The 25,668-nt window shown below is 44.1% G+C and overlaps 1 protein-coding gene across 2 annotated transcripts in view; it reads left to right on the top strand.

Moving 5' to 3' along the window:
- Nucleotides 1-15,137, top strand: part of CLIC5 (chloride intracellular channel 5) — a 112,510-nt gene extending 97,373 nt beyond the window's left edge. Inside the window, exon 6 of one of the 2 annotated variants that reach the window (XM_067006336.1) lies at nucleotides 14,254-15,137. In XM_067006336.1, coding sequence (XP_066862437.1) covers nucleotides 14,254-14,268 — 15 coding nt within the window. In that variant the 3' untranslated portion in view covers nucleotides 14,269-15,137. Of the gene's footprint in view, nucleotides 1-7,178; nucleotides 11,723-14,253 lie in introns of those variants that run through there. The other variant, XM_059077805.2, reaches the window with a different exon arrangement.
- Nucleotides 15,138-25,668: the final 10,531 nt, after the last annotated feature.

Raw genomic sequence — 25,668 nt, 5'->3', positions numbered from 1 at the left:
TGTCTGTGACAGGCTTCTGTGCAGCTGTGACTGCACGTTTCTGATGACAAAGAGCCCTCTGCCTACCGAGCCAGCCCTACCATTTTGGACGGTTCCAGTTATTAAACCATCTGCTTTCTATGGAGCCCAAACGTGTCTCCCCTGCTCCCTTGGTTCTCTGGAGCAACACGAAACAGGGCTGGTCTCTTCATCTCATTTGAAGACAGCGGTTGTGTCTCCCACATTTCTCTACACTAATACTTCTTCTCACATCCTTTTTTTCATTTTTATTTTTTTAACCATTTTATTTGTTCGTTTTAAAATCATCTTTCTTGGCGTATAGTCGATTTACAATGTTGTGCTAGTTTCAGGTGTTCAGTAAAGTGATTCAGTTATATGTATATTCTTTTTTTTTTTTTTTTTTTTTTTGCGGTACGCGGGCCTCTCACCACTGTGGCCTCTCCCGCTGCGGAGCGCAGGCTCCGGACACGCAGGCTCAGCGGCCATGGCTCACGGGCCCAGCCGCTCCGCGGCATGTGGGATCTTCCCGGACCGGGGCACGAACCCGCGTCCCCTGCATTGGCAGGCGGACTCTCAACAACTGCGCCACCAGGGAAGCCCATATGTATATTCTTTTTCAGATTCTTTTCCATTATAGGTTATTACAGGATATATTGAGTATAGTTCCCTGTGCTCTACTGTTGTTGTCTATCCATGTTATATATAGTAGTGTGTATATGTTAATCCCAAACTCCTAATTTATCTCCACCCCTCGCCCCGCCCAACTATCTCCATAAGTTTGTTCTCTGTCACATCCTTTACTGACCCTCACCAGACCAGAGCAAATTACAGTGTGATCGTAGAGCTAGGCTGCTCTCTACTTTTACATGTGTTAATATCTTATTGTCTCAGACCAAAAGCTCTGTGAGGACAGGTCTTCTCCAAGCATGATGGTGGGTACATGGTGGCCCTTTAACAAATACTCATTGTTTGACCATTTGATCACCTAGCTTGTTTCTTTCCACCTGTCACTAAGGAGAATCAGATCCAATCATTTATCAGCTGGATATCTGCCTACTGGTTTTCAGCTGATGTCCTGAGCTGGAAATCAGAGCCCTCCAATCAGAACACACGCCAGCTTGATTTGAAATGTTAGCTGTGCACAGACTGCTGCTCCTGCGGGACACGTCAGGGCTGGAGGCTGGGAGAGAATCACGCTTGCCAGGGCTGATGGGCAGAGCAAATTCAGTCTATTAAAAGAAAGACACTTTGGGTTTGGGCCAAGCCAATGGTCACTGGTAGGTCCAGCCAAGCTCTGTCTTTGAAGTTATTACTTAACGCACGCCCACCCCACCCATCTTTTATTCTCATTTCCTGAGGAACAAGTGGCACCATTCCGGGCGATATGATTCTATCAGTCACACCGTCAGAGTGAGGTAATGGAAAGAACCCTGTTCTAGAAGTCCGGAGACCCAAGTTCTGGTCCCGTGGACACCACCAGCAAGCAGCAGGAACTGGGCCAGGCCTTTTACTCTCTTGGGGAATCATTTCTCTCATGCCCCCAAAGAAGAGGTGTGGATTCCCTTCCTTCTGGCCTCTTCCGCTCACTTCCGTTCCCCCTCCTCTCACTCACACGTGGGTTGACCACCCACTCAAGAATCATGTGTCTGATCAGGTGAACCAATGGACCTTCCAGGCCCCGTGCTTCATCCTCTGGTTTCTCCAGTTCCTTCCAGCCCTGGACGACTAAGTTACACTCCTGTCCTGGGATGAAGTTCAGTGTGTCATTTGCTTGGAAGAGCTGGGGATGAGAGGGAGGATGGCCTGCGAGGGGACAAAGGCCGGGCATCACCTCCCGTCTCCTTGGATCTCTGCTGGTCCAGCTTAGCAGATCCCAGAGCCCTGGCAAACCTCTGAAGTGTGGAAAGCGTGAAGGGGAAGCCAAGTCAGACCTCCAGTTTGGCTTCAGACGCCAAGACTCAATCTGGGCTGGGGGAGCTAACAGTTTTCATATGAAAGCAAATTCAGAACATGAGCATGGAGGTTCCTGCAGACGTCAGAGCTTCTGCCGTGCGCATCCTCTCCCTCTCTCTTTCATTGGCTCTCCTTCAGTTTGCATCCTTGGAGGCTGAGTTGCCCTGGCCCCCCTGCTCACTGACAGCCTGGTTTGAACTTTCATTGCCTGGCTGCCTTCTCTTCTCATCTCCCCACACAAGCCAACATGTGAGGAAAGAACCAGCTCTGGCCAAGGTCATGGTGCACGGATCCGGGCAGGGAGGGACACACGGGACTCTTGTGGCTGCTCCTGGGACCCTCGGCCCCTGGACCCTCACCTGGCACAGGGACCTGTTCAGCTGCTGAAGCAAACAGAAAGGGAGCTATATATATAAATACAAATACATATTCATAAGTTGCAACTCTGCCATTTGCAAGCTTATATTATATATATCCTTTAAAAACTTGAAAATACATTCCAGCATGGAGAGACTTGAGGCTGCCCCATGGATCAGTTTATAATTTTGAAAATTTTTTTTTTTTTTTTTTTTTTTTTTTGTGGTACGTGGGCCTCTCACTGTTGTGGCCTCTCCCGTTGCGGAGCACAGGCTCCGGACGCGCAGGCTCAGCGGCCATGGCTCACGGGCCCAGCCGCTCCACGGCATGTGGGATCTTCCCGGACAGCACAAACCCATGTCCCCTGCATCGGCAGGCGGACTCTCAACCACTGCGCCACCAGGGAAGCCCTTAATTTTGAAAAATATGTTTTGATCAATGCCTTGACCTTATTGTGGGCCTTTTTCTTTCTGTTTTTCTCCATTTTTTACAAATTGAAGTAGAGTTCATATACAGTATAAGTTACAGGTGTACAACATAGTGATTCATGGTTTTTAAAGGTTATACTCCACTTATAGTTAACTATAAAATACTGGCTATATTCCCCATATTGTACATCTTTATAGCTTATTTTATACCTAGTAGTTTGTGCCTCTTGTTCTTCTACCCCTATTTTGCTCCTTCCCTCTGGTAACCACTTGTCTGTTCTCTGTATCTATGAATTTGCTTCTGTTATATCCACTAGTTTGTCTTCTTTTTTAGATTCCATGTATAAATGATAACATGCATTATTTGTCTCTCTCTGTGTGACTTCTTCCATTTAGCATAATGCCCTCCAAGGCCATCCATGTTGCTGCAAATAGCATTATTTCATTCTTTTTTAAGGCTGAGTAATATTCCATTGTATATAGACCACATCTTCTTTATCCATTCATCTGTTGATGGACACTTGGGTTGCTTCCATATCTTGGCTATTGTAAATAGTGCTGCTATGAACACTGGGGTGCATGTATCTTTTTGAAATACTGTTCTCGTTATTTTAGGGTATAAACAGGAGTGGAATTACTGGATCATATGGTAGTTCTATTTCTAGTTTTTTGAGAAAACTTTATACTGTTTTCCATGGGGGCTGCATCATTTTACATTGTGTGGGCCTTTTTCATTCACTCTGGCAATTTCCAGCTGCTTCCCTTGGTGGAACCTCCACCCCTGCATGGATTTTCTCATTACCCAAGACAGCCTTTTCTAAAGGTTCGCGAGCAAATCCAAGGAGCTGCCGTCTTGCAGTAAGCTGAGAGCTCTGTTGAAGGACCCTGATTCCATCACCTGTGTTATCGGCCACACCTATGCTAGACAGACATTGCCAGGTGGCTTCTGTAGTGACCACCCCAAACCAGTTATTTTAACCGAGATAATTTAATATGAAGAAGTACTAAGTACTAAGAACTAGGAAGACAATATGTACCTTGAGGTTCCTCCTTCAGGGCAGCACGGCAGAGGGAAGAGGTTGGAATGATCCAAACTTGAACTATACAACAGCCAAGACATGGAAACAACCTAAATGTCCATTGACAGATGAATGGATAAAGAAGGTGTAATATATATATATGTGTGTATACATATATGTACATATATATATATATATATATATATATATATATATGCAGTGGAATACTACTCCGCCATAAAAAAGAATGAAACAATGCCATTTGCAGCAATATGGATGGATCTAGAGAGTATCATACTAAGTGAAGCAAGTCAGAAAGAGAAAGACAAGTACCATATGATATCAGTTATATGTGGAATCTAAAATATGACCCAAATGAACTTATCTACGAAACAGAGTCACAGACAGAGAGAACAGATGTGTGGTTGCCAAGGGCAGGGGTGGGGGAGGGACGGACTGGGAGTTTGGGACGAGCAAATGCAAACTAGTATACATAGACTGGATAAGCAACAAGGTCCTACTGTATAGCACAGGGAACTGTATTCAATATCCTGGGATAAACCGTAATGGAAAAGAATATGAAAAAGAATGTGTAATATATATGTATAACTGAGTCACTTTGCTGTACAGCAGAAATCAACACGACATTGTAAATCAACTACACTTCAACAAAATAAATTAAAAAACTTGAACTCCATGAGGGATCCCACAGAGCTACATCTTGGACCTCCGAGGTGGGGTGCTGCTTAGCTGGGGCTGAGGACTGAGTTCAGAGCGGCCTGTGGGGCTGGGACCCAAGCTCAGTGGTGGGCTCACTGTTGTGTGCTGGCCTCTCTGAGCTGGTGTGAGGACACGGGTCCTGTGAGCGTTTGCAGAATGGCAAACTGGATTCAGCTGCTGCTACTGGAGAAAAGGAGACTGTCGTAGGAACAGGAAACCCACAGGAAGGGGCCAGTCCCTGCTCCGTCCTCCAGACGCACATCCTCTCTCTCTAGCTCCCCCTGTCGTCAGAGCCTCAGGGGAGTTGCCGGCAAAGCCGAGGTAAGGTTTGCAGTCCCAGGCCCAGCATCACCAAGAAGCCGGTACAGCTACACCGGTAGGTCTGGAGATAAAGCAACAGTAGCTGAATAATTGGCACAAGAGGGGTTCTGAGTAGAGCTATTCCTTTATCATTTACGTAAGGCTGAGTGGCAAAGTGGCAAGAATTGGATTAGACAGCAGAGACTGTAATAAATATTAGTGATTAATAGAAAATTACAGATAACAGATACTGGTTGAAATATTTTCCTGTGGAACATTGTATAAACCACTAAATCTCTTGTGACTCCAGTTTGCTCATTGCAGAGGATCTTCAAGCTTTAAAGTTAAGTGATCATATACGTTTGACACTAGATGCACTCTATCTGATGTTCAGATAACAAGATGGTAAAGATTAAATACAGCTTTTTATTGAATCCCTCCCTGCTTGTTTAACCTCTGTCTGCCTTATTTTTCTCATCTGTAAAATGGGAATATAACACACTCTTCCTTGTAGAGTTATTTAGAGATTTCAGTAGCTTGCCAAGTGCTTAAGGCAGTGCCTGGTGCAGAGCACAGAGGGAATAGATGTTTGCTATTGATGTTACTCTTATCAACAGCATTATTGAAGTTATCAAGGGAGACAGAAATGAGGAAACTGTGGTTCCTGTCCTCATACTGCTCACAAGCTAGGGAAGAGAGGGAGGATATGAACTGACTGTGATTCGGAGTAGAATAGAGCTTAGGGCCGTAATGAAAGTTCAAAACCGATGTAGGAGATCGGAGCGGGGAAATGCATCCTCCCTGGAATGTGGTCGTGTCTATGCGACTGAGCTGTTCATACAATAGGTCATGGGTGTCCCTCACTCAGAACTGCTTTCTGGGGAACCCTGCACAACACTGGCGCCCAGATGAAGATGAAAGCCCAGAGTGGCTGGTCTGGGGGTTCCCTGAGTTGGAGGATCCCCGGGCCAGTGATCTGGTGACCTGTTTAAAAAGAAAGCAAGGAATGGAGTCAGAAGTCAGCGCTGTAGGAGAGAGGCTACTCTTTGCTCTCTCCTCGCTAGTTCCTGAGGGGTAGAGGCAAGACTAGCCAATGTGCAGGCCCCAGTGCCCAGCGAAACTAAAAGGGTGCCCGTTAAAAAAGTCTTCAGTTTCCAGATGTTGACAGCTGAGTGTTAAACCAAGGGCAGGGCCCTTCTGCGTGTGAGACCCCCTGTGACTCACAGGTCTCACGTCTTTGAAGCCCTCCCTGGCTAGAGAGACCTTATTAAAGAGACCACGCAGCCCCTACCTAGGAAGGAATGCATGCAATGGGCAAAAGGTGGGTCTCAGTGAATTCTGACAACAGGTAATCTTTCTTGAGCACTTATTATGAGCCAGGCCCCCACCCAATCATTTTATGTGTATTAACTGATTTATTACTCCAAGGTAGCTCGTCTTATTACCTCCATTTTAAAGGAAAAGAATTTGGGGCTCAGAGAAGTTAAGTAACTAGTCCAAGATCACACAGCTGTCAAGTAGTGGGGTCAGGATTGCAGATCCATTCAGCTGGGATCCAGAGCCCACGCTTTTAACCACTATGCTACTGTGTCTCTCAACACAAACACCACTTCCCCAGAACGCCCAAGTCCATAGCCCCGAGTGTGGTAAACTAAGGACAGAACAGAAATCACTGTCTGTTCACTCCCACATACCCTGAACCTATATATACATTCCTATACCTAACTTACATTTTATGCTTTGTATTCTCTTCTGTAAATAAGGATGCTTAGTAAAACAAAGTGGATAGGGAGAAAAGAAAAACAAAGTTGTCTATGATTCTATCAAGCAGACATAACCACAGGTAATAGATGGGTGTATACACTTCTAGTCATCCTACATATTTCTCCAAATGCCTTATACTACACTTCAAACTTAACGGTCTCTCTTGAAGTGTTTTCCAAGTCACTGGGATTTCCTCTGCAGCATCATTTTTCATGGCTCTCCAGATATGTATGATAACGTATTTACCCATTCATGTGTTGTTGGACATTTGTGTGGATACCATTTTTTGCTATTCCAAAATAGTCCTACTGTCCTATGTGTGTAGGTAAATCTTCCTGTACACCCATGGTATTTCCTAAGGAAAAAAAAATCCCTGGAAGCAGAATTACTAAGTCAAAGGGCAAATTATATTTACTTGAGAAAATACAATACAATAAAAATAAATAAAATATAAAATAAACAAAATTGCATTAAAAAGGCAGCACTGCCACCTTGTATGACAAGCGTCTTGCTGCTGGCCCCTTGGGATGCATGGAGGGTCTTCTTGCTGTGCACACACTCGGTCACACCGCTAACACCTTCCCGGTGGTTTGTTTCATGCTTTAACACCATCTCCACCCTGCCATCTCTGTTGTAGACTGTGGCCAAGAAATACCGCAACTACGATTTCCCGGCTGAGATGACGGGCTTGTGGCGGTACCTTAAGAACGCCTATGCCCGGGACGAGTTCACCAACACCTGCGCGGCCGACAGTGAGATTGAGTTGGCCTATGCGGATGTGGCCAAGCGCCTCAGCCGATCCTGAACTTGGCCGTCTTGCCCCATCACTGCTGCAGAAAGACTCACCATCTCCCCAAGGACTCCAGCTTCACGGACTCCTTTTCCATGTCACCTCCAGAAACTTCTGTTTTTATCAGGCCGCATCTTGCTGCCATCATCGGAACCCCAGCCTGCTGTCTCTGATGAAGGTCGACACCCGCCCCCCCGCATCTGACCAGGCAGGAATCTGCAAGCAGAAATGAGAGAAACGGTCAAGCTCTCAGCCTTTCGGGCCTGGGCTGGGTTCAGTGTATTTGGGGTCGGTGCGGGAGAACGAACCCGTCTGTGGCATTGTCACTGGCCCTTTTTGCCAATATCAGAATATCTCCTAGGCTGCGTTAGACACGTGCAACACCCTGTCCTCGTCCACTCACCTCTTTGTCAGAAACTCCAAGGCCAAGGCCAAACGCCATCTTAGTTCTCATTAGAAAGAGGTGCAGTGCTTTGTTAGGGGGAGACAGAGAGTGAATGGAAAGAATGGAGCAGGTGTGGATTTGGGCATCCGGCAGACACACCTCCAGTCACTCACCGCTTTCTGGCACTCCTGTCACTTCGGGCACTGAAGGCCAGATTGGAGAAACTATTTCAGACACAGTCTCAGTTCTCTGCAATGCCAGGCACAGTCTGATGCCATCAAGTACCTGGCTTGATGCTGATCTCCATCTTTATCTGTCCAGGCCTTGCCAGGAAGGGAAATTGGCATGTAATTCCAAGCTGGGGTGACTAGGAAGGGGAGGGGAGGGGAACAGTGTCAATGCCAAAAGGCCCAAGGGGTCTACCAGCCATGGGGTTTGCTTGCTTACGGGAGTGGTTTCATTGGAGATTGCATGCCTGGGTTTGACTGTGTTTATCCACGAGTGAATTTTGGCCTCTGAGAAAGCAGATGGGATTGGGAGGTGGAGGGATGGGTGAGGATCAAAAAAGTTCTTTAGGAGGCTCAATGTTTCCCGGGAATCTTTTAGATAGATCTTCTCTCTTATGCTCTAACTAAGTCTGGAACTGGCGATGTCGCGTAACTACCCACCTTATAACAAAAATCCAAGAATTGGCCAAAAATGACTGTCTGGTCTCTTCAAGTTGTTCCAGGATGTGAGTCTGCTAAGCCGGGTGCACTCTGAATCAACTGTAGCCTCTGATGGGTGAGAGATACGTTTAGGAGGTGGCTTGATCGCGGAGCCTTAGGAATAAAGTCCATGGGCCTTTCTGATTGGGAAACCGTGTGGTTTAAACTCGAACAGAAAATACATACACATCTGGGTAAATTTTCCTACCATCTGACTCCATTGCCAGATGAAAAAGAAGAAACTGTTTTTTAGCTAATATTTCGCTCTGTAGTCATTCTCCTTGAATTTCACCTCCTTAAAAGCTCACCCTGCACGGGGACCTGTGCAGAGGAAACGAAGAAAAATGAACTAGTCATCAGCTCCCTCCTCCCGAGAACACCCTGGGGGAAAGTCCACCGGCCACAGACCCTCACCTCCAACTAACCCTTCCTTCTGTGTTGACTGTTGGTGGAGAGAGAGGCTCCCAAGTGCCTGAAAGTCCCAGGACTTGGCTCACTGGTCAGTGAGGGCAGGACGGCACAGGGCCTTCCTGTAGAAACATCACCCGATTCTAACCCAAGCAATCCCCGGACCTACCTGCCTCCAGGGATCTCTGGAGATAAAAGGGGCCCACTGATCAGAGCCAAGGATAAGAAACAGGAGGGTCTCCTCCAGCCCAGGGAGGAAGACGACACTTCTCAGCAAGACATCCTATAAGCCTGAGACCTTTCAAAAAGCAGAAGGGGGCTTCCCTGGGGGCTTCCCTGGTGGCGCTAGTGGTTGAGAGCCCGCCTGCCGATGCAGGGGACGCGGGTTCGTGCCCCGGTCCGGGAGGATCCCACGTGCCGCGGAGCGGCTGGGCCCGTGAGCCATGGCCGCTGAGCCTGCGCGTCTGGAACCTGTGCTCCGCAACGGAAGAGGCCACAACTGTGAGAGGCCCGCGTACCGCAAAACAACAACAACAACAACAAAAAAAGCAGAAAGAATTGATGCATTTTCACCTCTAAGGGAACCTTTCCACAGACTCCCTGGTAATTTTGTCCCTGGAGATGTTTGAAAAGAACTGGTAAGGAAACAATCCTTTTGACCGTAGGGAAAAGCCCCAAACTGGCCTCCTGGTAGGTGAAAGCTTGAATGACCCCAAAGGCCTTTTAAGTAGTGTGAAATCCTGTTGTCCCAGAAATCCTTCCCTCCACGTCACAGCGCGGGCATGATGATGGAAGAGGCAGTTACTTTCCTGAGACCCAGAGAGGCGCTCTCCTTAAAGCACGTCTGAGAAGCATAGCCAGCCAGCGACAGAGGAAACAGGAGGAGGCCCAAGTAGAGTAGCTCCCCCAGAGGAGTTTTTTGCACACCAAGACTCTGGTTTGATATTCAGAATTCAGCAATTGGTGAGTCTTTAAACACAGCCTTTAGAAACAAACAAGCCAAACCAAATCAACATTGTTGATTCTAGATGTTCTTTCTGTGGTTGACTTAGTTTTACATAAATAACAATATGAAGGCACGGGGGTGGGGTTGGGACAGTTATATGATCCATCGTAACCACTTAGAAGAGGGAGAGGAGTTATAGATGAATGGCACTTCCTGGTACTCAATCCAGGACTATCTCTTTATTGCAACAGGAGATTATCATGTGATGCAACTGACTATTGATTTAAAGCTTTAATGTCTATGACCAGATTTATCAGAATATTTTTAAATAATAATAATATTGCCTTATAATTATTTTTTTCCAAAGAGATTTTTCTCCAGATCTTTCAGCCTCGCCGGGTTTTGGCCATGACTTGTCACGTACACAGCACATCATCTCCCAGCAACAGTGTAGAGAGGTCCTTAGGTGTCCCCAGAACCAACTCAGGGAGTATTGATGGTCTGCAGTTTGACCCTGAACTCCAGAGTGTTAAGATGGGAGGTGACCTTTGTCATTGGTCTGCAATGCATATCGATGCCTCAGAAAGCATTTCAGTGACGCTGAAAGGGGATTTATTTGGGTTAAGATCCTGTTTTACTCTGGATTTAACTCTTTCCTTCGACTTTCACATCACTGTGGCTTTTTTTGGTAGAGTAGCATAGTGGGGGAGAAACAAGAATCATACTCAGAACGACTGTGTTGAATTTACCCATCTTCTCAGTCCTACCTGCCTCTCAGGTGGCCCCAAGAGGATATGGGATAAGATTTTAATGGCCATAAAAGATGAGCTGGGTCAGTAAAATCTGGATTGGTCCAGAGCATAGGTCCTTCCCTCGCACGCCTTCATCACCTGACAATTCAGAATCACAGGCACGAGTATGGCTGTCTTGTTTTGAACAAGGATACAGCTACCTGGCACCAAGCTCATGAGTTGAAAAGTGAAACCCACACTCCACTGGGTTATTGGACCGCAGGATCTCAAACCGGTTTCAGCTTCCTAGGAAATGGCACTATCTCCAGCGTTCACTTCTCGTGCTGGTGGGGCCATTGAGGAGGTTGATCTTTAGATCATTAGAAAGGGGCCATGGCAAGAGTGAGGTTTCCTGGGCTGAATTTTCTAGCACTGAATGAAATAACAGAAGCTCACAACACCTGTGCCCACTGGCCACTCTGCAGCAAGACAAGACCAAGCATCTTAGAATTGTTGCAAAATGCATCATGCCCAGAATGGACCCTGAAGATCTAAGAGTCTTAGAAATCAGCAAGGTCTGGACAAATATAATTAAGAGGGAGGCAGAGTCAGGAAAGTGCAGGTCTACCTAGTAAGTTTTCCATCAGGAGGAAACAGGGAGAGTCTGTCTGAAATTAAGTTGGTCTAGGGACAGCAGACATCCAGTAGGTACGTCTGTGGCTCCTATTTCCACCGACCAGGAGCCAGTTCAACAGCAGAGGGAATCAAGATGCTGGTGTCTTCCTCCTTGGAAAGGTGAAGCATTAACTCATGGTTAAAACTAAGCTCGATGATTCACAAGGGATCACTTTCTTATTTTTTCTGTAACATTAAAAAGAACCTAAAGCATTAGAGAAAGGAGTGTGCCTGTGACGCATCCTCGTTCTGATGTTAGGACAGAAGTGATCACATCATTGGCTTTGGGGCCCTTCTAGCACCCAGAGCCCATTATCTTCTATCCACTGCTCTTGGCATTTAATCCAAACAACACGTGCCCTCCTATGAATGCATCTTCCTCTCCCTTTGTCAATATTCTCCTCCCAGTTTAGTTTCAGGATACTTTCATTTCGGAATTAGGTATGATCCAAAGTGTGCATAATCTTACTTAATGTTACTCAAGGAAATGGATCCAATGCTCCCCTCCGCAACCAAAAATAAAATTAAAAATTGCCTCATTGTAGGGTTTGGGCTAATCTGTGTTTCTATAAAAGCAATCTGTTTTGGGGCAAAATACAATTTTAGGGATACAGTTGTCTAAGGTATGTATGTATAATTAGAGATTTTGCAATATTGACTATGCATATATTTAAAATATAAAATATGCAGCTGATGTTTGAATTTGTCTACCTTTCCTGACCACCTGCCTATCCCATTTTATAAGCTGGAGAGCTAACTAATTTAGCAAAAGAAGCCTAGCTTTTATAAAAGATCAAACATATCATTTTATAAAGACACCCCCAATGATGGATGGTAACTTGATTTTCTAAAGACCTTTAACTATGGTGATAAAATAACAGGTCTTGCTTTCAAGCCTTAATAATGTAAAATGCCTTTTCATGAAGATATTGCTGAGTGTCTTCCTCATGAATCTGAACCAGTTATAAATTTGTTTTCCAGTCTTGATTGATATTGACTGATTCAAATAAAGTTGGTTTATTTTCAAATATTACAAAGGCGATCATCAGACTTCTTACTGGAGGTGGGGATTTCCTATGCTGTTTGAAATGTGTACGAAATACCTCTTTTTTTCCCAAACATTATTTTATTTTCCCATTATAAAAGAAAATATGTTCATTCTTCTTAAAAATCAAAAGCAAATAAAAATTACACAGCAATAAAAAAGAATGAAATAGGGAATTCCCTGGTGGTACAGTGGTTAAGATTTGGCGCTTTCACTGCCGAAGCCCCGGGTTCAGTCCCCGGTTGGGGCACTAAGATCCCACAAGCCCCACGGTGCAGCCAAAAAAAAAAAAAAAGTAATAAAAGGAATGAAATAATGCCATTTGCAGCAACATGGATGGACCGAGAGATTATCGTACTGAGTGAAGTAAGCTAGACAAAGACAAATATCATATGATATCACTTCTATGTGGAATCTGAAAAATAAAAGATACAAATGAACTTATTTACAAAACAGCAATAGACCCAGAGCCATAGAAAACAAATTTATGATTACCAAAGGGGTAGATGGGGAGGGATAAATTAGGAGGATGGAATTAACAGACACACACTACTGTATATAAAATAGATAACCAACAAGGACCTACTGTACAGCACAGAGAACTATACTCAATATTTTGTAATAACCTACAAGGGAAAAGAATCTGGAAAAGAATGAATATATATATATATGTGTATATATATATATATATATATATACACACACACACACACATAAATATATATATAAAACTGAAGCACTGTGCTGTACACCTGAAACTAACATGACATTGTAAATCAACTATACTTCAATTAAAAAAAGAAAAGAAAAACAAAAAGGAGGAAGAAGAACAGAAGGAAAAGCAAAAAGCTCGTGACTCAGACATCCAAAAACAGATTTTTATTTTATCAAGGCTAAAAATTCTATCATGGTATATGGCCCAGGTGAAAAAAATATACTGATGTTCCTTCATGGGTCTTATTTCAATTTCCTATGTGTATTGTACCTGGGGGTGAGCCAGCAGTGACAGTGTGGGTGCGATTTAAGGAACACCTTAAAAGACTGGTCTATCTGCACCCAAAGCTCTCTCTTGTCCCTCGGTGGCCTCGCCCTATCAGCTTTCCTGGCCTGAAATTCCCTCCCTTAGCATCATTTCACTGACTGGATTAAGGTCCCCAGAATCCTCAGTAAGGATTTACCTGTAGGGGCTTCCCTGGTGGCGCAGTGGTTAAGAATCCGCCTGCCAATGCAGGGAACGTGGGTTCAAGCCCTGGTCCGGGAAGATCCTACATGCCGCGGAGCAACTAAGCCCGTGCGCCACAACTACTGAGCCTGCGCTCTAGAGCCCGCGAGCCACAACTACTGAAGCCCACGTGCCTAGAGCCCGTGCTCCGCAACAAGAGAAACCACCGCAGTGAGAAGCCCACGCACTGCAATGAAGAGTAGCCCCTGCTTGCCGCAACTAGAGAAAGCCCACGCACGGCAACGAAGACCTAATGCAGCCAAAAAATAAATTAATTTATTTATTAAAATAAAATTAAAAAGAAAGAATTTACCTGTAGCCAACGTAGCACCTGAGCAGGACCTCTGTGAGCATTCACACTGCTGAAAGGTGCAAAGCTTCTGGCAGTCCTCTGTGCTGTCCGTGCTCTGTCAGAACAGCTTCTCACCCCTTGGAAGAGATCAGACCCTTGACTCAGGGAATAAGTCCTGGTGGGAGAGGCAGCCGGCAGCTCAGAGCAGATACTGTTGGTGGTCATCTCTCCATCCCGACCACCCCTACCTATCTTCCTCTGGCGATCTCTGATGGGGTCGGAGTCCACTTCCGCATTCCTTCCTCCTCCCCACCTGCCCACTCTCTCCCCACCCTCCTGTGACTCAGGTGAGACTGGTTGCAGCCCCAGGTTCAGGGGCGAATCATGAATGGTCTGAGCCTGTCCTCCTGGCTGTGGCTGGTTTCAGAGTGGACTCTTGACCAAGTTTCACCCAGTGTTGTGAGGGGAGGTTTGTTCAGGAACTGCTGAGAAAGGCTTCCTTGTTTTTCAGAAAGTGACTCCCTAAGTCACTGCCTCCGGCGCTCCCTCGGAACGGAACGTGGGTGTGAGGTCTGGAAGTGCTGACGCCCTCTGGAGACCACGAGGGGCAAGCCTCAGGCAAAGGCATTAATACACTGCAAAATGCAACAAGAGTGGAGAGAGCCTGGGTCCTTGATGGGACCCCGAGCTGCTGAAATGTCAAATCTTGAGACTGGTTCCACCTCTGCACTTCCTGTCCTGTAATACATCCTAGACTGTTTGAGGATGTTTATCCTAAGTGGTATATTAGCCAAGTTTGTTGTTGCTGTTAATAGCCGGTTAGATCATCCGTTTTGTTCACCCAGGAGGTGTTCTGTGTTTCTATGGTTTGCAAGCAGAGGATCTGTTCTACAGGCTGACCAAGGTCTGGGAACTTGGGTCTTCATCTGCTCTGAATCTTGTTTCCTTCCCTATGCTATGACAAAACCAAGGGGCAGGTGAGTGGTAATCACTGTGCTTGGCATTGAGGAGAACTGCGCTTTGTTCCAGAGAAGCTTCCAAAAGGTGGACTTGGAGATGGGAGCATCTCATATACTCAAAGGTGTTGTGAGCCGTGTATTTTTCACTCGTATGTCTAGTAGCTTAAGATCGCCAGAGTCCCCAGTAAGTTTTGCCTTGTGGGGAAAGGCAGGGGGTATCAGACTAGAGAGGTAGGAGGCTGAGGATAAAAAACAAGGAGATCATCACTTAGTTACTAGGTGACTTGGCACAAAGTCCCTTTCTGAGTCTCAGTTTCCCCCTGGGGTTATTAAGGCCTCTTGCCTATGAGATGATGAAATCCTTGATGAAGAGTATTTATGAATAATAAAGGGTTTTTTCAAGTGGAATGACATTTTGGCCAATTGGAATCTTCAATCTGTTGGAAGGTCTCACTGTAGTCTTTAATGGAAAGAGATGATCACCAGAAAACACATGGATACTAGGAATATGTGTGTGTGTGTGTGTGTGTGTGTGTGTGTGTGTGTGTGTGTGTGTGTGTTGGGGGTGTGTCTTTTTTTTTTTTTTTTTTTTTTTTCCGGTATGCGGGCCTCTCACTGTTGTGGCCTCTCCCGTTGTGGAGCACAGGCTCCGGACGCACAGGCCTAGCGGCCATGGCTCACGGGCTTAGTTGCTCCGCGGCATGTGGGATCTTCCCGGACCAGGGCACGAACCCGTGTCTCCTGCATCGGCAGGCGGATTCCCAACCACTGCGCCACCAGGGAAGCCCGGGGTGTGTCTTTTAAAGTAAATTTCAGGCGATTTTGGAGTCCGTTCACATCCACATCAGCCTCCTATCTTTCTCATCTACACTGAATGAAATCTACATCTAGATGCAATGAGAATGACGGTGGACCCTGCAATTAGGTTCACTGAGCTACAGTTATTTTTGCAGAAAGTAAAGCAGACTCAAGTTTTGGAAAGATTTTCAATATAAAGAAAGGACATTTTTAAAAATTTGAGTTTAACCTGTCTTTAACTAGAATATCTCAATGTCCCAAACCTTCAAACCAGTGAATTTGTATAGGACTTGGAGTCTAGACCACGCAAGGTGCATAATACAAATGTCATAATAGAGACCAGCATAGAATCAAGTCCTGTTCCATCTGTGGCTTGGTTATATGCCATTTTGTATCTACCTGGAATTGTTCCCTGTGTGTCAGTCACTCCTCATAGCCCCTTCCCCATTGAAAAACTAAGCTCCTTTAAGGACTGGAACGTAGGTTATCCAATTTTTGTGCCATGCCTCACCTGTCTTGCACTCAGCAAATATCAGATGCTCAAAAATATTTATCAGTGGTTGATTGGAGAGTCATGAGACAGTATTCGAGACTTATGGTTCACCTTGGATCTTATTCCTCACTTCCCTGGAGTCCCTGATCCCTGCTGTATCATAATTCTGAAAGTAGAATGATAACAGAGTCCAGGACAGAAATGCATGTCTGTGTTTGTTAAGTATGCTTTCATTATACATCTGAAGAATGGATCCTTTTCTAATACAGTCTGTACAGAGCTTATCTGTCTGAAAAGATGAAAAGCCGTCTAATGCACATTGAATCACATGGCTGTGATTAGGTAATGATCTAGCCAGTTTCCCAAGTTGGCCACAAAATTCTGCCTCGATTTGGTGTACTTAGAAATGGATTAGAAGTTTTGAAATGAGAGTGACTATGGATGCTATAGTCCTGCAATTATCTGGCTCAATATGAGTTAAATGAATGCATCTTTTTTTCTGAATATATGTTCATTAGAGAAAATTTAGAAAATACAAACTAGCAAAAAAGAAGAAACTAAAAGAATACCTGTAACTCCTCCACCAGGAGATAACCACATTTAATTTACACAGTTATCTTTCTAGGCATTTTCTAGTGAGATTGAAATATAAATATGAACAAAATTTTTAACAAAAGAGCTATTATTGACAACTGAAATCAAAGTACTTTCTTGTCTCTATGATAAACAGTTATGAGCAAAACATATATTCCTCTTTCTGTGCCAAACTATACCAGGGCTAGGCACAAATAACCTGCTATTTGCTCCAGAAAATACTTCCTTACTTATCAAGATCAACAGTTTGCTCAACAATGTTTGTTTCTAGACCATACCTTACGGTGTCCATCAATCCAAAGCTGTTATGTCATAAATCGTTCAATCCCCACCAGTTCCCCACCTGGTAAGACCCACCTTATAATCAATCACTCAGCTCTGGCGTAAAGCCCTGTAAATATCCTCCTCTTGCAGCTTCCCCTTTATGCTCTACTACTAAGACTCTGTATTCTTCTTTATTGAAATAAATCGAATAAACTTAGCTTTTCTTAATCAAGTTCTTCTAGTGTGGTTTTTTATTTTTGTTTTGTTTTGTTTAGTTTGGTTTGGGGTTTTTTTCGGGGGGGGTGTAATTGTCAGCTAACACTCTTTATACTGTTTTTCTAATGTTTTTTTCTTGCTTATATATCAAGAACATCTTTCAAGCCCCTTTTCATCTATGACATCATTCTTATGTATCATAATCCATTTAACCAATTCCCTATTACTTGGTCCTTAGGGTATTACTAATTTTTTACTCTTATAATCAATGCTATAATGAGGTTCCAATCAGTGAGATTCTCTGTTACCTCTGTTTTTTCCCTGGAATAGATTTCTGGAGGTGAAATTGCCAAATCAAAAGGCATGCAGATTTTAAGGCTCCTGATATTTACTAACTTTGCCTCCAGATTGTTCCAACTTATCCTCTCACCAGAGGAAATATGAGTGCTTATATTTTCTCATCATTGCCAGTACTGGGTTGTATTATTTTTCGATTCTTCTCAACTTGAGAAGTGAAATATATCTGACTGCTATCTATTTGTCTACTTGTTGAAGATCTCTCCCAAGTGCACAATTCCATTTTCTTTACTGACTTTAGGTTTCTCTCTCTTGGAGAGCACAAGAAATTGTGCTCATTTCTTCCTCTGTAATTCAGTTGCTACATACCCATGCGGCTGCCACATCATGGAATGAGTTGAATGTAAACAGTTTCTTTTTGTGTGTGTGTGGTACGCGGGCCTCTCACTGTTGTGGCCTCTCCCGTTGCGGAGCACAGGCTCCGGACGCGCAGACTCAGCGGCCATGGCTCACGGGCCCAGCCGCTCCGCGGCATGTGGGATCTTCCCGGACCGGGGCACGAACCCGCGTCCCCTGCATCGGCAGGCGGACGCTCAACCACTGTGCCACCAGGGAAGCCCTAAACTGTTTCTTGAGGAAGTTGCTGATCCCCTTGTGACTTCTTGGTATAGTTTTAAAGTAGAAGGGGAAAAAAAAATGTAGAATTCCTCTTTTAAATAAAAGAAAATTAAAAACACATCCTTACTTGAGGCCACATAAGATTAAGCCAAATGTACACCCTGCCAGTATCGTCTTCAGGGTATTGGGAACATAATATGGGAAGGTGTATTTGTGTGTTGGTGGTGGGGAAAGACAGGGTCCTCGCTGGCGTACAGCTTTGGAAACATTAGTATTGGACTTGTGAAGTGTTATTTTCTACTAGAAATTTCCACAAGAAATTCTCACCATTCATTGAGCTTTTGACCTTCAGAATAAGGTTGGGCCCACCCTTAGGGAAGATGAGTGTAGATAAACTAAAGAGAAAGGAAAATGGCAAGTTGGCAGGTCCCCCACTGGGATTTGTAAAAGTGTGGTAGGAAAGTGACAAGAGAGAACCTGAACTCCAGGTCTGTATTTCTAGGGTAATGGTCTCCAAAGTACTGTGACATCTGAAATAAAACCCAAGAGACAGACATATCTTCGATCTTAAATCCTAGATTAATTAATGGGGAAAAGACACTTGACATTCACCCAGAACCAAAGGACTTTTGGGAAATGGTGGTCTTCAGTCTTTCCTTTCACACCCACCACATTCTCATGATCACATGACTCCTTGAGCACAATCTCTTATCACAGCATCAGTGGTTCTCAGAGTGATTCTCAAAAAAACAAGCCCAGATAGCACTATCTGGCCCTTAATTTATCAAGATGCCATATAACCTGAAAACACAAACTAGGAGAAAGATGAGGAATGGGAACAAGCGTGAGACTCTAACTGAACCACTATATAAATAAAGACCATAACAGGGCCAAGTTCAACATCTAAAAGAGACATGGAGCCCAAAAGCTATGATGTGGTTATTTAATTCTAGAAAAGCGAACTACGTGAGGGTGTTGTGAGGGGTAGTGAAAGGAGCAGTTAAAATGTAAATTGCCCACTAGACACTATTTTAAAATGCTTTTTTGGAGTACCTTACAAAGAGCTCCAAAGTCAATAATAAAAGACCCTGGTCAATGCATCAAGGCAGAAATCCTACTAGATAATCAGTGAGACCAACTGACCCAGAGCTGCCCTGGGAGAAGAAAGGGAGAGACAGTGGAGAGGCAGTTCTTTTTCTTTTTAACTCTGTAAAAGTGAAGAAAGACAACATGGGCATCCTCACTTCCTCTTCTGAAAGACATTGTTATAAACAGACACTCAAACACAAATAGGACTAATGGATCCAGGGCAACAGAAGGCAACAAGAGGCATCTTGTGGGGGTGGGGAGGAGCCACTAGATACAATTCATGCTTAAAAGATGAGAATAAGCTTCCCTAAGAGGGGCTGTAAATGCACCGTATAAGCAAAACACAGCCCCAGTTGCACCCAGAGAATATTGAATTCTGAACTATTATTAGTAGCTGCTTCTCTGAGATACAGGCCCAAGGCTACAGTGGCCAAAAAGACCGGCCAAATGCTAGGCTTCCTCTGGAACAGCCTTGGCCTTGACACACAAAGCCTTGCCTCCCCTGGTGCAAAACCAGGGTGTGGTCCCTCCTGTCTACACTTCCGATGGCCACATCCCAAGGAATATTAATGATGGTAACAGCCACCACTTTGAAAAATGCTTATCCTCGGGTCCTTATGTGCTAAATAGTTATTGCAAATTCTTACAGCATTCCTGTCATGTATTCTTTTTTTTTTTATTTTTTTGACGGATGGGGAATCTTGAGGCCCACAGCAGTTAAGTTCACAAGCCAGTAGGAGCTAGGATTTCAACCCCAAAGACTGGTATCAAATCTTAGAGGTGAGGAAGACAAACCAGAACAAAAAATAGTCATCCTTGATCTGAAAGACAGGGATGTGACATGTTCATAGCCCAAGTAATGAAAATTCGTGTGGGTTGAACACCAGGTAGCAGTGTCAAGCAAATAACACATAGTATGGGAAACCCTGAAGCAGCTAAAATTTAAAAATATATTGTTTAACAACGTATCTTGGAAACTGTTCTGTATAACTACATAAAAAATCTTCCTCAGTTGTTTGTTTTACAGCTGCAATTTTCATTGTATGGATATACTTTTATTTGTAAATATTTTTAATCGAAAAAAATGCACACAGTAAAAGGCATGTAGTTCAAAAGTCACTACAATGAAAAATAGATGACTTTACTACATTACACACTCTCACCCTCTTCCCAGAGGTCACCACCATTAGCAATTTTTTTGTATTTGCTTCCAGAAATTTTCCATGTGTGTACACCCCCCCACACACACACACACATAACGTTGCACATCAAGTTTTTTTTAAATAGAAATACAGGATACATGGGAGTATGTGCATGCATCCAATTTATTTTATCAAAAATGGGGGCACAATGTTGTTTATGTTGCATTTTTTTTACTTATATCTTGGAGACCTTTCCATATCAATACATATTTCACATTCTTTGGAATATCTGCATGGTGTTTCACTATTTGAATGTAACTTAATTCACTTAACCAGTCTACATTTAATAGGTATTTAGGTCATTTCCAGTCTTTTGCTGTTGAAATAATGCTACAGTGAAGTTCCTTGAAGGTATTTTTGAACACGTGTGAGAAATATTTGTAGGGTAAGTTCCTTGTGGTATGCTTATCAGATGCTGGGGATGTGCATTTAATTAATTTATTTTAATTGCATGTCTTATTTTAAAGAGAAAACACACTCTGCATGGTTCAAAAATTAAAATACTATAACAAAATAAATATTGGAAAATTTCACCCCCTTCCCTGTCTCTGATCATTTTACTTCCTTCACCATCTGTAAGTAAACACTTTATTAGGTTCCAGTGAATCCTTCCAGATTGTTCTTTATTCAGATGCAAGAAAATGAAAATATATCTATTCTTATCTCCTTCTTTCTTACCCCGAATACATACTAAATACATATTTATACGCTAAATTTTTTACTTAATGCATCCTACAGATCTTTTCATATAAGTACATAGGGCTCTTCCTCATTATTATTATTTTTTTCGCAACTCTGTATTACTCCATAGTGGAGATATTCATAACTTAATTAGTCCCCTTTTGATGGACACTGGCGTTATCTCCAAATTTTTGATGTTGCAAACAACACTGTAATGAATAAACATGTACATACCCCATTCTACACTCATATGAATAGTTGTAGGAAAAAGCATATAGCATGCTACCTTGGTGTAAAAAATTAAGGTGAAACAGAATTATATATCTGTGTTGGCTGGCACATTTGTAATAATTCCTTGGAAGGATAAATAAAAAACTCCTAATAATGTTCCTTGCTGGGAAGGATAGGAACTGAACGGAGGCAGAAAAGGTAGGAAGGAAATTTTTCTCTGTACACATTTTTGTATGTTTTAATTGAATCATGTGACCATGCTACAGTGCTACCTACCAATTTTGAAAATTATGTAATATGTGTCAAAATCTGTTTATGACAGGTTTGGATGAACTCACAGGGCTTATTTTTTAAAGCCAGACCATTCACGGCATCTTTAGGCTCCGGAAGCAAAGTTATAAATGGCCATAATGCTTCTCCTCCAGATTCAACCCTTAGTGCTCAGCCTGGCTTGTAGCATGACCATCCGCATCGATTGTCATGTGTTTTCTTCCCTAGGTGGTTAATTTAATATTGCTAGAGCTAGCGCCTCTTCCTGGAACCCTAGGAACATTAGAAACACCAGCTAAGAGAGCCTTCTACAGAATTCAGTTAAGAACTATAATTGATAGATAATACCCTTTCTCACATGTAGATCAGAGCCAAGGTCAGGTGAAGAGATGATGCCTGGCTGTGGGGAATCCCAGGGCAGCCTTGGTTTGCAAGGCCCCGCCCACTTGGCCCATGTGTGATATGGAACCAGGCACTACTTTGTGTTTCACGCCCCACGGGTACCCCTTGAGGGAACTCCACGGACCTGCTCTCACCTCAGTCCTCTTCTTGGCACCACTACTTCTGTGAGCACGCAACAGTCTCCCACCACGAGGACCTTCTGGAATGTTAGGACCACACACTGTAAGCTGGTGCTGCCTTGTTTGTTTTTCTCTAGCCCCGCTCCCTCGTCAATGTCATCCTACAATCTGCCCAAGGTACTGGGGGAATTCAATCCATGAAGCTTCTCTGATCATTCTTCTCTTCCCAATCCTCCTCACCCTCTTCTAAGAACACTTCATGTGACAATTAGGTCCCTAGTAGCTTCCCTGCTCCTTAGGCTTACAGCCCCCTTCCATATTTGTATTATAATTTCATTATACCTGAGTTTATTATACATTATGTTACATCATACCAGATTATCTCTTTTTTGAAATTAAAGCCAAAAATAAAAAGCCATTGCCTCTATTAGAGGATGAACCCAAAGTTGAAGTGACAATAGAGCCAATAAATCATATGAATAGCATCTTTGCTTTTTCACATATCCATGTGTTATGGGTTGAATTATGTCCCTTCAAAAGATATGTTGGAGTCCTAACCCCAGTACCGGTAAATGTGACTTTATTTGGAAATAGGTCTTTGCAGATGTAATCAGGTTAAGATGAGGTCATATTGGATTAGGGTGGGCCCTAATTCAAGATGACCGGCAACCTTATAAGAAGATGAAAATTTGAACGTAGACAGACACACAGGGAGCACAGCCATGTGAAGACAGACGCAGAGATTGGAGTGATGCTGCCACAAGCCAAGGAGCCCAGAAGCCACCGGAAGCTGGAAGAGGCAAAGAAAGACTCTCCTCTATAGGCTTAGGGAAAGCAAGGCCCTGCCAAGGCTTTGATTTTGGATTTCTGGCCCTCAGAACTGTAAGGGAATAAATTTCTGTTGTGTGAAGCCGCCCAGACTGTGGTACTTTATTACAGAAGCCCTAGGAAATGAACAGACCATGCATCTGTTTCATTCCTAAAAATGTCCTGTGTGTGCCCCTTCCCAAATCTGTTTCCACATATTCCAGCCAAAACGGGATGTCAGCCAAGCATCTTCAGAGAGGCTGTCTGGCTGCATCCAAAGTGGGATGTCCGTGTCCTGTGCCCTCAAGTCTGAGACCAAGTGGCCTGTTCGTGTCACCTCCCCGGCCTCCCCGCCTCGGCATTGGAGGGCATCTGCACTGCACGGGCGCAGGTAATGTCCTGGGAAGTCCCAGGAGATCAGAGGTCTGGCTTCATGAAGTTATTTTATGCATCGTCCCACATCCAAAGGGCTTCTCAACCCCGTCACGCCCTGGCTCCAGGCAATTTGGAAAACACGTCTTCCTTTGCTTCCTTCCACCTCCTCCTGCGAGGATGCACCCACGCAGCTTCGTCCACCCCAAACGCCTTTGAGCTCTGCAGTGACGAAGGGCAGAAAAGACCCATTTTTAAAGCCATTTGCCTGAAGAGCACCTGGAATCTTTATTTAGCAGGTTCTTCCTTCAGGTTTCCTTGCAGGTGATCATGGATTTGGCAGTGGTGCCCTTGGCGAATCCTCAAAGAACACAAATCGAAACGCCCCATAATTACGTTATCCAGTAACTTCCCGTGATCCGGTGATAAAAGGAAATCTACACAGTGGGTGCTCGACAGGTGGCCGTAAAAGGTTTAAATTGCCACTTGAAGCTGGGCTGATGCAAAGGGTCTGTGCAGGTGTGACTTGGGTGGATGAGGACAGGACACACTCGATCAGGGTGGGGCCCCTCCGAGCGCACCAAGCGCTGGAGGGGATCAGCAAGTGTCTTCCCTGGGTAAACCTTTCTTTACTGACCCAGATGCTGAGGCAAAAGCCTGGGCAGCCTTAGGACGGTGGGTGGCACCCGGGAGAGGTGTTGGGCATTCTGCTTTCTTTGGCCACGTGGTGCCATCTCGAACCACAGACAAATCCATGTCAGGACCTCTTCCGACAAGACCCCCAGAGAGCCCCTTATGGTGGTTTTAGAGTTTCAAAAGGCTCAGCTCACTTGGGACTTAATCTTTCAGATACTGTTCCAGCCAATTGGTCTCACTCCTAAGCATCCATCTTCAGTTATGTTCCCCTACTTTCATCCTGTGGAAATTTGCAGAAGTTCTTGTGCCATATTGGTTCCTTTAGGTCAGGACCTCTGCTCTCTCCCAAGGCTCATGTTTTTATTATGTCTTCAGAATTTGGAGGGCCTCCCACCCATCTTGGGCCATCTCCGCATTTGAAGCTTCTTGACATGGCATCATATTTATTTTTCTCTATGCCGTGCATAGTCTCCTCAGGATACCTTCTACCTCGGTGACAGCCACCAGCTACCAGCTGTTTTACTGTGACCATTTGTTAACACCCAGTCTTCTCCATGATTAGGAGTCACTTGAGGTCAGGGGAAGTGTTTTCCATTTCTCTGTGTTCCTGGCAACAGAACACTGTATTTATTAAACTACATACTATTATTATTAAGTTATACCTATTTAACTCTATTTATTCAGTACACTATAGGTACTTAATAAATGTTTCTTTTTGTCCAAGTAATATTTGGTTTCTGTTTTGTTTTGTTGTATTGAGGGATAGTTGATTTACAACATTTTATTAGTTTCAGGTGTACAGCATTATGATTCAGTATTTTTGCAGATTATACTCCATTCTAGGTTATTACAAGGCTATAATTCCCTGTGTTGTACAGAATATTCTTATCGCTTATCTATTTTTATACATAGTAGTTTGTACGCGTTAATCCCATACCTCTAATTTGTCCTTCCCTCTTTCCCTTTCCCCACTGGTCACCACTAGTTCGTTTTTGATACCTGTGAGTCTGCTTCTGTTTTGCATATCCATTCATCTGTGTTGTTTTTTTAGATTGCCCATAGCTAATAAATGTTTCTCGATTGATCAGTTGGTAAAGGTGTTCCTTTCAGCGCTGACACTCTACGCCTGAGCCAGGAGCCCAGCACCCAGCTCACATCATTTCTCTGAGTCTTTCCTCTCCCATGTGCTCTAGCTCCACATCGGCTCGTGAACTCCTGGAATGCTGAAAGAGACCTTAGAGTTTTCCTAAGGTTTATTACAGCAGTAGCAGCTCCTGACTGAAATAAAGGATTTGAGGAACAAATATATATGGAAAACAAAGAGTGGAAGAAAATCTGAATAAGTCCTTCCCTGTAGAACTCCTCTGAAGTGAAAACTTCTAATATTATATTAGCCCATGATATGCTAGGATGTGTTGGGAATCTCTGAGAAAGGAATATAGTGCCCTTTCTCAATGCCCTCTCACTGCACCCTCCCAGTGGAACGCTGTTCTTTCAAACCTTCCCCTTGGACTCGGTTCTATGGACCTCACTGTGGGACACTGACCCACCACAGGCCCCTCGTTCTGCAGGTGGGAATTCACATCCTTGGATCACAGCGCCAACCCAACAGTGAGGCTGCCTGCCTCCGGCTCAGTCTCTCCATCTCACTCTGGGGCTCCATCTCGATCTTCTCCACCACTTCTGGCCACACCACTAATTTAGCGCTTTGCATGGTTGGTCGTGTATGCACTTCTGTCTAGAATGAAATTATAACTTTCCTAAAGGGAGGGGCCATTTCATCGCTCTCCTCATCTCCTCCTGAGTGCAGAGAGTCAGGCATGGGGCCAATATACTCTGACCGAAGAAAGAATGGCGAAGAAATGAGTGAGAGAGGTA

Source organism: Kogia breviceps, chromosome 10 (genome assembly GCF_026419965.1).
Source record: "Kogia breviceps isolate mKogBre1 chromosome 10, mKogBre1 haplotype 1, whole genome shotgun sequence".
Lineage (NCBI taxonomy): Eukaryota > Metazoa > Chordata > Mammalia > Artiodactyla > Physeteridae > Kogia > Kogia breviceps.
This window is presented reverse-complemented; position numbering and strand designations above follow the sequence as displayed.